Source organism: Paracoccidioides brasiliensis, assembly GCF_000150735.1.
Source record: "Paracoccidioides brasiliensis Pb18 unplaced genomic scaffold supercont2.2, whole genome shotgun sequence".
Taxonomy (NCBI): domain Eukaryota; kingdom Fungi; phylum Ascomycota; class Eurotiomycetes; order Onygenales; family Ajellomycetaceae; genus Paracoccidioides; species Paracoccidioides brasiliensis.
In genome coordinates, this window is record NW_011371359.1 from 277,830 (window position 1) to 290,619 (window position 12,790).

General features: G+C 47.5%; 4 protein-coding genes and 2 non-coding genes across 6 annotated transcripts; 4 read left to right on the forward strand and 2 right to left on the reverse strand.

Annotated features, from left to right (window-relative positions):
• Positions 1-1,244: 1,244 nt before the first annotated feature.
• PADG_11232 lies at positions 1,245-1,335 on the forward strand. Its single transcript has one exon. It is a non-coding gene; the product is annotated as a tRNA-Pro (tRNA).
• Positions 1,336-1,961: 626 nt separating this feature from the next.
• PADG_01281 (mitochondrial 37S ribosomal protein MRPS8) lies at positions 1,962-2,474 on the reverse strand (the record flags this gene model as incomplete). The annotated part of the gene is made up of 1 exon (XM_010759091.1): positions 1,962-2,474. One exon carries the CDS (start codon positions 2,472-2,474, stop codon positions 1,962-1,964), a length of 513 nt encoding a protein of 170 aa, XP_010757393.1.
• Positions 2,475-3,986: 1,512 nt separating this feature from the next.
• PADG_01282 (uncharacterized protein) lies at positions 3,987-5,591 on the forward strand (the record flags this gene model as incomplete). The annotated part of the gene is made up of 3 exons (XM_010759092.1): positions 3,987-4,024; positions 4,082-4,251; positions 4,321-5,591. The coding sequence occupies 3 exons, from the start codon at positions 3,987-3,989 to the stop codon at positions 5,589-5,591; spliced, it is 1,479 nt and encodes a 492-aa protein (XP_010757394.1).
• A 1,483-nt stretch (positions 5,592-7,074) lies between these two features.
• Positions 7,075-8,081, forward strand: PADG_01283 (uncharacterized protein; the record flags this gene model as incomplete). The annotated part of the gene is made up of 5 exons (XM_010758548.1): positions 7,075-7,083; positions 7,171-7,192; positions 7,240-7,355; positions 7,467-7,689; positions 7,759-8,081. 5 exons carry the CDS (start codon positions 7,075-7,077, stop codon positions 8,079-8,081), a joined length of 693 nt encoding a protein of 230 aa, XP_010756850.1.
• A 748-nt stretch (positions 8,082-8,829) lies between these two features.
• Positions 8,830-8,942, forward strand: PADG_11233. Its single transcript has one exon. It is a non-coding gene; the product is annotated as a tRNA-Leu (tRNA).
• Positions 8,943-10,654: 1,712 nt separating this feature from the next.
• PADG_01285 (uncharacterized protein) lies at positions 10,655-12,607 on the reverse strand (the record flags this gene model as incomplete). Its single annotated transcript, XM_010759093.1, has 1 exon — positions 10,655-12,607. The coding sequence occupies one exon, from the start codon at positions 12,605-12,607 to the stop codon at positions 10,655-10,657; it is 1,953 nt and encodes a 650-aa protein (XP_010757395.1).
• Positions 12,608-12,790: the final 183 nt, after the last annotated feature.

Genomic DNA, 12,790 nt, shown 5'->3' on the forward strand with positions numbered 1-12,790 from the left:
CCCCCCTCCCCCAACAGACTATAGTGTCCATCGCAAAAGGAGTTAGGTTCCCATTACTGTTCCCGTGTACCGCAACATTTCCGCCCTCCAGACCCTTGGCACAATGTCGTGCATGAGGGGGCCATGTCGTGTCGTCGGGTAAAGTGGGTTGGTCGGATGAACCCCATTATCTCAGCCCCAGCCTCAATTCGCAAAAGATATCGGATAACCCGCAGGTGAACAAGTGGGTGGAGAGCTACCTGGGTATCGGCGAGTGGGTGATGGATCAGAGCGTGGCGGTGTTAGGGTCCAGTGGATACTTTGAGAGGAGGCGTTAAGAAGTCATTTCGTTTCTGTTATTTTTTTTCTCTTTCTCTTTTGGGAATGTGGATTTTGGAATGTTTGGAATTTGTTGTTTTTTCATGTCGTAAGTGATGCATAGGAGGGTGGGAGGTGGATTGGTTGAGGGTTGGTGTCCAGCGTTCGCGTTGGCGGGAATATCCATGTTCAAGTGTTGTTGTTCGCAATGATCGTTCCATGCGCGAAGAGACGTGGGATAAGACGGAAGGAAGGCAGGGAGAGCAGCACATGACAAAGGTCAAGCACAACTCCTCTCTCCCTTCGCTTCTTGCATATATATCTCCGTCGAGCGGCCCTTTACAACACCACCACCCCTGCGGCAAGCAGCGTTGCCGGTGTCCAAATCATCGAGTGTGATGCACACCCGGGCTCTCGAAACCCACCTTTTGTCTCCTATGCATATGCATGTTTCTCTCCGTTTCCGGTTTTTTTCTTCTCTCCTCTATTCATGTTTGCCTTCATCATTCATAGGCTGTATACCTTTTCATCTTGGCCTTATTTCTTTGTGTATGTTTTTCTTATTGACATATATATATCCTCTCTCACTTGTTCTTGATCATACATCTTCAATCAATATCTTCAATGGATTCAGATCAGTCAGTCAGCCAGTGAAATATAATTACTATTCTAGAATAGGCTGACGTGCAAGAACCGTTCTGTTTGATCTGAATCATAGGGACTGGTATGCATGTGTATATATATCATTATCACCTCCTACTCTTACGCCAGAAAAATACAATTCAAGAATAGAGATAACAACTTCTCTTTCAACAAGACAATAACATATAGGGCCCCCATTAAACACCTATCATTGATCTTATTGACCAGCCGTTGGTCATAGTAGCGTTACAGATCCAGATCAGCAGACTCAAAGGGTGCAGGTCCGGCGATTTAAAAATCAACAAGGTCTTGTGGTCTAGTGGTATGATTCTCGCTTAGGGTTCACCCTAATGCAAAGATTGCGAGAGGCCCCGCGTTCGAGTCGCGGCAAGACCCTGCGAATTCGCTTTTTGTCAATGTAAGATATTTCGGTTTGCATATATGAATTGTTTCTTTGACACTCTAACAAGCAGTGTGTGTATCATTTTGGGTGGTGTTGGTTTGGGTTTTGTGCATGTTGAACCCTTCAGGGCTCGGCAAAGTCAATCAAGGCAAGGTAGTAAGTATATAGTTGATTCTCATTCCATTGCATTTTCTGGCGCCAGATATATGACAATTAGGTCAAGGGCAGGAGATGCACGAACGTAGCGGGATTGATTGTATCAAGAAATAAGAGCAGAGGGTGTTTTTGGGGTAAGGGAGGTGAATGGAGTACATGGCGTCGAGGACTGATATATAGGGACTAATTCTATAAAAATGGTCTTGGTCCTCCAACGGAAGGGTATGAAAACATCGATCAATAATACATACACATACAAGCAAGCGCAGTGCTAAATCATTCAGTTGCCATTTCGCTCCGCTGTTGACTTGTAGTAAACCTGACACACACACACACACACACACACACACACACACACACCAAAATAAAAATATAAAAAATATAAAAAAAGACAAAATAATCATTTCATATGTAACAATGAAAAAGAATCAAGAACTCACAACATCTCTCTCAATCATCAGTCTCAAACAACTCTACACAATGGAATCCCCCCCGTCATTTTCTCCACGCATTCCCTCGCTTCCAGTATCCCACGATTAGTCAACAAGAACAAACACTCCCCCGGTGACCTCAGCCCCTCAACAGTCCCCATCTTGTTCCCCCGCACGATATATCTCAACTTGGGCACATTAAGCGTCAACCTCCTCTTCGGCTTGCTCACCATCGACATCTTGGTAATCACCGGCTCATTCTGCCAGTACTTCAGTCCCAACCAGAGCCGCCGCGACGCTATGTTTGCCGTCGTGACGGGCTCGATGGGCTCGACCTCGTCGTTGGCAGCTGGGATCTTGAGAAGAATGTGTTGTGGGGGCGGCTGGCACCCGCCTAGCACGACGGTGGAGATGAATCCGGCATTCCGGAGGGCAATGGAGAGTTTTAGGTGTAGCTTTGTGTTTGAGATGGAGATTATGGAGAGGCGGGCTTTGGAGGCATTGGTAATGGAGGAGCAGACCTGTGCGAGGTTGCTGAGGGACATTGTGGAAATAGATTGTGTATTACTGCCCTCTAGAGGCCTTCGGCAAGGAAAGGGAGAGCAGAGGATGACGCCTCGGATTGTGTTTTTTGTAGCCTTAGTGTTGGGGGCTGTTGGGACGGACGTGAGTTCGTCGTTGGTTTGGTCCCTCTTGTGGAATGGTGTAATCTCTTTTGTCTGTTCAACGCAGCTTTTCGGAGAAACTTCAACAGGGAGCGAGAGCTTGATTCTATTTACGCCTTGATCACGTGCGGATGGCCGCCAAAACAACGATAAATCTCCAAGGCAGCAAATTCTCCATTGCCCAGAATCCACCCGAAAACATGCTACATCATACCAGGCCTGGGATTCAAAACTTTCCTGCACCTCCGGAAATAAAGAAAACCACTCAGATGTCACTGTGCGTAGGTGTTTAGTCAATCTGTCTGTCTGCTGCTATATCCTCTGTAGAAAGGTAACTGATCTAGTGTAGTCACATCTTCATGAAAACCACGTAAATTGTAATGGTGAAAAATCAGTTGAGCGTTAATCAGCTTGCAGACTCAGTTCTTGCTTTGCAGGTGAAGAGGCAGAGATGAAATACTATGGAATAAAAAAACAATTCGTTATAATTCTTAACAAACGCTGACTGGAGTGATCTAACATCTGGTGCAGAGAACGTCTCCACTTGAAGCTTCTGCCCTGTCTTCACAGCTTGCTGTGTCAATTCTGCTGGCGACAAACTCAACTCTGTGATTGTTCCTTTCGTCGCTATTGAGAAGGCAGAAAGTATACAAAGAGACAAGGAGGCAGATAACACTATAATAAACTGGCACTGGGTGATCACGTTGTTTGTATGAAGAAAAATGATTTGCCGGGGGGTTGTTGATAATAACCAGCCCCAACTTCAACTCGCGCGAGGTGTTTCTATCGTCACCTCCAATGTTTGATGGTGCCAGACGGCACCGAATTCGTTAGCTGGCTATTTTTCCAAGTAATACGCCGTGTATCCATGCCATTCAACATGTCTCTCCACTATGTTGCCCCGCTGAACTACGTCCGTCCAGACGTGGGAATTGGTCCGATTCCCACCGACACCAGCATGCAACCACCACTGTCGGCGGTAGTTGAAGATGATGGACTCAACTGATACCAAGATAGATTTCTCCATAGTTAGTTTGCGCAGTCAAATACCTGTGAACCCTGGTTATTTTAAGCAGCCCAAATGGCCCAATCAGGCAAATCTCGACCTCACGCTGCTTAAGCGCGGGGATCAGCTGCACGATAATGGGATAGGCTGACAGCCAGGACGGCGCTTAGCCGTCTTCTCCTTTCATTCCTCCAAGTCCCCCCTCTTCCATCTCAACTCTCGATACATCTTTGTTCTTCATTGTTGCTGTCTGGTTTTCGTATCCCCGCCACATCCCACTGTTCTCTTTCTTATTCTTGTGTAGCGGTCAGAGCGTCGCTCTCGTGGTATTATCCTATCCCTTGTCTTGCGATCTTTCTCAACGGCATACGTCCCTGTCGCATTCAATGCCTCCACTTCCTGGCGAAGAATGTCTAGTCACCGTGTAAGCCGATACCTATCTTCGGTCGGCCATTACACTCTCTGTTACTGACTCTCCTAGCTTTGTTGACGTTCACTACTACTTCTCCGCTCCTTCACCGCGGCCTGCGCACCATCGCTTCGACAAGGGATCTTACCTCTACGTCTACCATGATGCCGTGCAGCATAAAGCAGCGAGGATTGAAATCGCAAATTATCCTGGAATGCCAGAGCAGGATGCCTTTTGTGGATGTATGTCAATCTGAAGGTCTCTCGGGGCTCACATTTCCCCGTTGCTGATGAGCGCGCTGCGACTTTTAGCTTTGGGTGATGCTCATTTGCACAACTCGGATAAATTCCCCACACTTTACACTTTGACTGTGGATGATCCTCGACAGAGCATATACGGGTCGCCTCCGCCTTCAAGCGCTGACCGGAATGAATGGCTATTGGCCCACGTTGACCCTCGCGATGGAAGCAGAGCAGTTCTCCGACTACACACCCTGGATCTCTACTTTTGGACTTCAAATGATGCTGCTCTATTTTCCGAAGCTGTCCGGAAAGCCCGGTCTCCTCCACCACTCAACACTTTCCCCGTTTCCGAAGCCCCGGGGCAGGATCCTGCAGTGAGCCCTGTGGTGCGACAACTGGAAAATGTAGCGATAACTGATCCTGCTTACCACAATGGCCAGACTAGAAACTCCCGATCTGAGTCTCCCCAGCTACAACAACCAGCTCCGCAGCAAGGGGTCCCAGGTTTCGCACCTCGACCCATCCAATTAGCGGTCTCATCAGAACCGGTCAGCCCCCTAGCAACCCCCGCGCCACCTGCCTCCAAACCAGAGGAACTACAAGTAAATTATGCTCCCCTGGCGTATAATCCCGCTGCCCCTGCGGCTCCAGAGCCCATTAAGTTGCGTGAGGAAACACCGCCGCCCCTGGACGCCGCGTCCGGAACAGGACTTGCTGCCGCTGTCATTTCAGATCATGGCCAATCATTCCCTCCTGCCCGTCCCCCTATGTCTCCTGGGTTTCCTCCTCACCCGCCCGGCCAAATTCCGGGATATGGTGGACAGTACGGATCACAACCCCCAACTGCCGGTCTGACTCACACGCCATCGACCTCGTCTCACGCTTCTAGACATAATCCGACCGCAAGCATGTCCTACGTTTCCCCTCCCGTCGCTACCCACGCACCACCGCCACCAGTCACTCCAGGCGCTGTACCATACTCACAACCACAACAACCAGCAGCAGATCCAAATGCTCATTTATGGAGACAGCAGAATTTCGGTGGACCACATCCCGCGTCGCCGCACCATTCTCAAACTCAGCATTACCAGGCCGGTTATGCAGGCCAAGCTCCTCCGCCTCCCCAGCCTCCAATAGGCAGGTACTCGCACTACTCGTATGGCCAGTCACAGCAACAGCAACAGCAACTTCCACCTGGTGGAACTGTATACGACATCCATCACCAGGTGTATCGGCCAACTGAGTCTGAAGCCGCGGCGCCTTATGCCAAACAGCCTCAGAGACAGTCCGGGATTGGCAGGGGGGTAGGCAAGCTTTTGAAGAAACTGGAGAAGTTTTAAACGAATTTACGGGGGGAGAGGTAGGAGGTGTATGTTTTGGATATCTTCCTTTCTGATATAGCCGGCACGGACTTTGTGGTGTCTTGATGCCATCCGCCATTGTGATTTCGCATGCTTGGTAATTTATGTGAGATCTTTATTTTATTTTATTTTATTTTATTTACTATTATTTTTTGGTATACTTGCTTCTCACATCGGTTCTGGCTTATATTGAATCTGAATGAAATATACGCACCTCCCACCCCCTTCATGCCCAAAAATGAATGGATAGCAATGCCAACTGTCACTCTGTTCGTTTCTCCAGGTGCGGTATCGAGGTATTTGCCATCGCGTGATGTTCTAAACAACCCCTAGGAGCCAGGCTCTTCTCCACTTGCAGTAAATGTTACCCGGATGCTATCTACCTTTGAGTTATATCGTACTGGTTGTACTCCCCGTCTTACGTATCTTATAAGCCTGTGTTACTATCCCTTGTCTCTATCAGTGGCAATTATCGCCCATTCACCTTTGTTCAACATTGCCCAAGTGTCCAAATGGCTATCCAGACTCTCCTGGTTACTTCGTTACCCAGGTAGGTGTAATTGGTAGTCTGCCAGTGTATTGCCAAACATTTTATCCACAATCCTTGACAGATATGTATTGCCTCATACGAGCCATGAGCGGGGTTGATTTAATAACTATGACCTTACTTTCTGCCTAACAGATTGAACCTCTTCACAGTGTGCAGCATGCGGAGAAACTCCCACTTTACTCATACCCAATATCTTCCATGAATGTTGTTTCTTACCACGAAGAACCGTCCCCGCAAATTCTCCACCGGTCATCTTACACTGCTATATCCTGGAGGTTTCAATCCCTGATCCATTCGCAATAAGTAATTTGCACATTGTTATTCACTCTTTGGACACCTCCCGCAAACCTGGATGAATAAGAGACCCGCCGCACTTCTTTCTATCGATTCTATGCGAAAAAAAATGTCCACGCTTTCGAGCGCGGTATCCTGGACAAGAAGTGCATTCATCATCGCTAATATCTACGAAGCAAGATTGGCTGGTTGTCATTCAATCAGATTACATTGGAAATAAAAGCCAGGGAGCAAAGAAAACCACCCATCTCACAGGCATCTAGTTTAATTAACGTGCCATATTTTCGCTAGCCTGCCCTCTTAATGTTGTTCCCTATACTCTCAAGAGTTTGCTGACCTTCCTCCTATCTCAGTCCTCAAAGGGTAAACCAATCTAACTATTCCACCATGAAGGTTGCTGCACAGAATAAACTACACAGAGAGGGAGCTTTAATCGCCGAAGATATAAGTCTAACAAAATCCTGAAGCGCTGCGTCGATGATCGACGGCGAGGTGGTGAGGCAATGATCATTGCCATTAAACCAACCCTAACCCATGCTAACCCCGGCTGTTCCAGTGTCAATATGCTTTCTTTCCTAAGCCATGAGAACATGAAAAGTACTACCAGGGAGAGAAATAATGTCTGGGGTACGTTGACTCCGTCACTCTAACTTTTCCTTTTCGATAACCTCTCCTCTTTAATTGGACTTGTCATCTCACATAACGATTATATAGGTTGAAACGCCCCCTGGCGGCCGTGAGTTCGTTGCAGTCGGACAAACAGACGGTACCGTCTTCGCTGAGACTTAAAGAACAGAGAGCTCAAATATCTTGGCCGTTTGCCAACCCAAACGGAGCCAAGCCCCTGGCACGACATGAAGGTTATGATGGTTAGGTTTACATTGGATCCGAAGCTCCAGGTCACGGGTTGCAAATCTTTGATCAGGGAAAGCTATAGTCTAGAGGACTATTTCTTTTTTGGTTGAAAATTTGCTGACTTGCAGTGAAATATATGGCTGGTGGGGATCAAGGGTGATCCAGTCACTTTCGATATCAAAAAGGATCTCACTGCGTGGTTTGAGGGCTTTGGCAGCTCTCACAACATTGTTGCCCACGAAGAGACCAACATGATCTATGCCGTTGGAACAGGACGCAATACCCTTTGCGCGGGTGGCTTGTTTATGATCGACGTTTCTAACCCTGCCAAATCTACATTTCCTGGATGCGTCAACGAAGACGGATACGTTCATGGCGGTACGCATCTCCATCTCCCTCCTTAGCTGCATTCTCAATTATCTACGTCTAACATAAACCTCTGTGCAGCCCGATGCGTAATATACAAAGGACACACCCACAAGCAATACAGGAACCTCGAAATCTGCTTCAACTTCAACGAAGACACCGTCGACGTAACTGACATGTCCCAAGTCCGTCCAGATCTCCACAACCCCATACCATGGCGCGCCGCCTACATGCACCAGGGCTGGCTCGCCGATGAGAAAATGGAATACCTGCCCCTCGATGACCAGCTTATGAAGCCGACGGCACCAACCGCGGCAAATCAGGGCACACCACACCACCTACGTCGTCGACCTCAAAAACCTCGCTGCGCCACTCTTCACTGGCTTCTATCAATCGCCGGTTAAGTCTACTGACCACAACTAAATATGTCCTTAAACGGGCTGTTGTACCAATCGAACTCTGGGTCTGGCCTGCGCATTGTGGATGTCAGTTCCGTAGCCCGGGACCCAACCGGTAAAAACATTTAGGGAGGTGGGCTTCTTCGATTGCCACCCGGAGGACAACGCCCTTGGTGGTGAAGTTGAGTTTGTAGGCTCGTGGAATGTGTATCCCTATTTCAAGAGTGGGTCTATCGTTCTGAATAGTATTGAGAGAGTTGAAGTATACTGGTAAGATGATCTGGGACATATGCATATCGGTCGGTTTCTTCCGATTGAGCTACGATAGCTCTAGGTTGAAATTTGGTTTCACAGATGTATATATGCGGATTAATGAAACCATTTATACGCTACTATGTAACCCTTCATATACACTAGAATAATTTGATTCCTACGAGTACTTGGCTGGTGTAGAGTAGAGTGTATATAGCCTTGAGATTCTTCCCATTCTCTCTGCTTCTGGACGTAAATATTTGTAAATAATACGACAGCAGAAACAGGACATACATTTTCACCTCAGCAATTGCATATTCAGTCCATTTTTACCTTTTATAAACATCTGGTGCACTTGTTTGTTTTTATTTACTCTATTTTGACAGGAAGTTGCAGTGCCTATCTAACTCTCAACCTAAGCATCGGGAGTTTGGGCCCAAGCACAGAATTGCCACTTTGCCTAAAAATTGCATTGGAGTCCAGTAACACCCAAACCAAAATCGGGAAGATGGCCGAGTGGTTATGGCGCTACGTTCAGGTCTTGGCAAACGTCATCTGATTAAGCCGGGATTCGTAGTAGGGCAACCTGCGTGGGTTCGAGTCCCACTCTTCTCACCATTACTCTCTCATTTTTTTTCTATTTTCCTTTTTTTGTGTGTTTGTCATCTCTGTCACTTCTATAAAAAGAGAATTCGCTGTTTACTAACTTTCCCTGAATTATTCCTTTTAGTGGTCCCCTTCATCTTTATTGGTTTTTGCCACATGGACATACATGTGATCATTTATAGCTGAGTTAAGATTTACTTCCTCCCCGCCTAGGAAAGCCTCGAGACTAAGTTTGTAGAGAAACACTCCGTAGGGTGCTTGATGTTGCCCGGAGTGGCCTATATAATACCCTGGAGGTTTCAGGCCGAATACTGGATCGCTCAATTAGCCCTTCTCTGCATAACCAGTCTTGTTCGCTTTAGTGACGGCTCTACGTGCAGTTGTGTTGCTTCACGTATTGATACGTAAAGCTCCGGGTTGGTTGACATGCTCTTCATTGATAGTCATCCTGATAGCGTGCACACTTGGGGTGGCCGCTGTAGACGTGGGATTTGCATGAGGGGTGGTGCTCAAGTTTGGACCATTCCAGAGGGAGAGAATGACAAGGACGGACGGGGCCGCCGTGATGGCAAACCGTGCATGTTATCTAAGGTTTATAGTACCTAGGATAATGTAGATGATGTCGCGGGAAGGCTTGTATGTGGAATATAGGGTTCTGGGCGTCTGCGGCGGCAAGGGTGTGGAGACTTAAACTTCTGTACCCCTGAACCGTACCCGAGGCCCACCCAACCTTTATGTGAGGTGACCAATCTGACCCAGGGAACAAGATGAGCTCTTTTAACTTGAAGGTTCAGTTACTTCTTATTAAACAAAGTAACAAGAAAGAGCAATAATCAAATAAAACCAGGTGAATTCAATTCAGTTCAGTCTTTCCAAAAGCCTTAGGCTAGCTACAAAACTTTAAAAATATGAAAAAAGATGCTTTTGGACAGTAATCCTTCTGCTAGTGTGAAAACGTTTGAAAATGAGAATTGACTGAAATCAAAACCATTACAATATTGCAAAATAAAAATGAAAATGGAAATGTGGAAATGTGAAGGGTAAGCGAAATGGATGGATAAAAGAGAAAATGAGAATACGGAGAAACAGAAAATAAAGTGATAAAAAAAAGTCCAGGTTGATGTGACAAACAACACGTAAGAAAACAAGAAGTAAAATCTAAGGAGAAAAAACTGGAGATTGATCAAAAATTGACAGATAAAACAAAAGCCAAACAAATAAGCAAAGCTATTTTGGTTGATTTTCGGGGGGAATAGAACTGAAAAAGGCAGGACTCGTACAAAGTTAAGAGAAGATATATGATATGTAAAAACGAAATGTTCTTTGCTTAGGGCCAAAATAAAAACACAACACCAAAAGCAAAAGAAAAAAGAAGAAGAAAATACGCGCTTCAATGGTGGCGCGGCTAGCCAGATTGGGCCAAAAGGATATCTGTGGGTACGAATCAAGGCTAGCAACGAGTGATATCTGAACCATCAAAATAAAGAAACACACAAGGACAATGGCTTGAAGGTTTGAAAAGTGAAAAAAATAATAAGTAAAAAAATAGAGGAAATAGAGGAAATAGGCATTGCTAAATTTCACATTGGTGACAAGGATGGATCTGAAATGAAATGAAGTGGAGACGCTGGGAGGCGTTATGTTGTCATGACCTGTACGTAAAGTTAAAAGTGCGTAATTGCGCAAAATAGTCTTGGTTCTGGAGACGGAGAGGGTAGCGATCATAGATCAACAATTTCGGTGGCTTCGGGTAATGGGATGTTTGCGGGATCCACTTCGACCGCGGGAGCTTCTGCTTTCTCTGCCAAAGGGGACGGGATGGGCTCAGGGATGAGAGGACCAGCAACAGTGGGCTCAGAAAAGCCTGGTTCAGGCTCGACTTCCGCCTTGACCGATGGCTCTAAGTCAGCAGGCTCAGAAGTAGGCGAAATGGGAAGATCAGCTTTAGAAGCAGCGATTTCGGGCACAGTATCAGGCACGGGCTTAACTACGGCAGGTTCAGGCTTAGGCTTCTGAACCGCAACCTCAACCTCAACCTCAGTCGCGGCCGCAGCAGCAGGTACAGCCTCAGCTTGAGTGCCATCTGGCTCCTGCTTCTTATGCGGTTCTACATGCCCATTCGACAGTGTCTGCACAGCTTTGACAACTCTCTTCTTCGAAGAGGGCGGCACACACGCCGCGGTCATGCTCGTATGGCTACTTGCACTATCTCCACTCTTTCTCCGTGGTTTTGGCGGTACAGATCCCCGAGGTGGACTCTTGATTTCAATCTTCTCATGCATCTTGCTTGCAGAACTTGCAGTGGGACGCATCATTCTAGCCAAGAACGACTCATCAGCCGGACGGGTTGTGGTGCTGGGGGGGTTGCCTAAGCGTGATCGGGGCCTGTCGTGGGATGTATTCTGCTGGGGAGCCAAGGAGGAGGCTCGAGAGGGCTGTTTCTGCACTGTAGGTGCGTTTGGTGCGGTTGCTCTTGAGGAAATTGAGTTTCGATCGCTTCTTAGACTGGATGATTTGCGGTTGAGTTTTGTTGTGTTTGTGTCCGCTTGGCTGGCTGGGCGGCCATCTGGGTTTAGTTTCGCTGCAGAAGATGCGGTTGGTGCGATCACTGAATTTGGAAGACGGACGGGGCGTGTTGGAGATCTTGTACGGGATCTAGAGTCACTGGGAGGGTTCTCGGTAGAGGGTTTTATTGCCTTTTCCCTAGCAGAAATGGTTGATTTGGGGTTTGATGTGGGTTTCCCCGCCGCTGCTCGATTAGGTTGTTTCGCTGCTGTGTGAAGGTTGTCTGACCCTTTGGCTGATGTGCTACGAGGTGTAGGTTTGGCGTTAGTGTGTGATGTAGTTGTCGTTGGTGTCCTTGGTGATCGAGGGAAAGGCGATTTCAGCTCGTTTGGCGACGACTTCTTGGCCGCTGCCTTATTGACATCATTTTCAATGACAATATTTGGAGGACGTGCGGATGGATTCGTCGAAATACGGGTCTTCTTGGGTGAATCTTTGCTTCGGGGATTCCCATTCAAACGAGAAGCAGCCAATAGCGCCGTATCCACTCCCTGAGGCTTATCCACTTGTGAGTCACCCTTCGATGCGTTTTTGCCCGGTTCCGGTTTCCCTTCCGTCGCAGAAGTAGCGGTCACCAAAATATCTGCTGAAGTAGGATGTATTTTCGGTGGAGGGGAATCTGTAAATTTAGAGGGTAGCTTAGCAGCCCAAGGTCGATTGATAACCCCATCTTCAATGCTGACAATGTTATTATTAATATTATTATTATCTGGAGCCGAGAAAGCCAAAGAATTGCTCATAATTCCCTTATCCACGCTATCGCCCGACGACATCTCCATTGGGCTGCCCAGTTCTTCGACACCGGCTTTCGTGGTTCTTTCGAGTTTCCCAGGCGAATTATTGGTGTTATTGATATGATTGGTAGTGTTGATATCCACATCCGAAGTCTTTCTCAACCCCCACATAGGAGCAGATCCAGGCCGTCCAGTGCGTTCGACGGCTACGAAGTTTGCTCTGACCTTGGAGAGAGGGCGGACGGAGCCGGAGAGGTCGGTGTCGATTGGTGAGCGGCCTCTCGAGGGGGGAGAGGTTGATGAGTTGTTATTATTGTTGTTCTCAAAACGGGCCAGCAGGCTCCGGACACCGGTCTGGGCCCGACTATCCGACATGGTGGATGATCAGGAGAGATCAATCAATCGATCAGGCAGCGGGGGGGGGGGACGAGGAATGAGATTGCTGGCGGCCAGTCAGGGCTATAGCAGAGAATGCATGCAGAGGGGGAGGCTTGCATGGGAGATGGAGGAGCGGTTGTAGAAAAGAGATTGAAACCAGGTGAATCGATATGTCGAAGG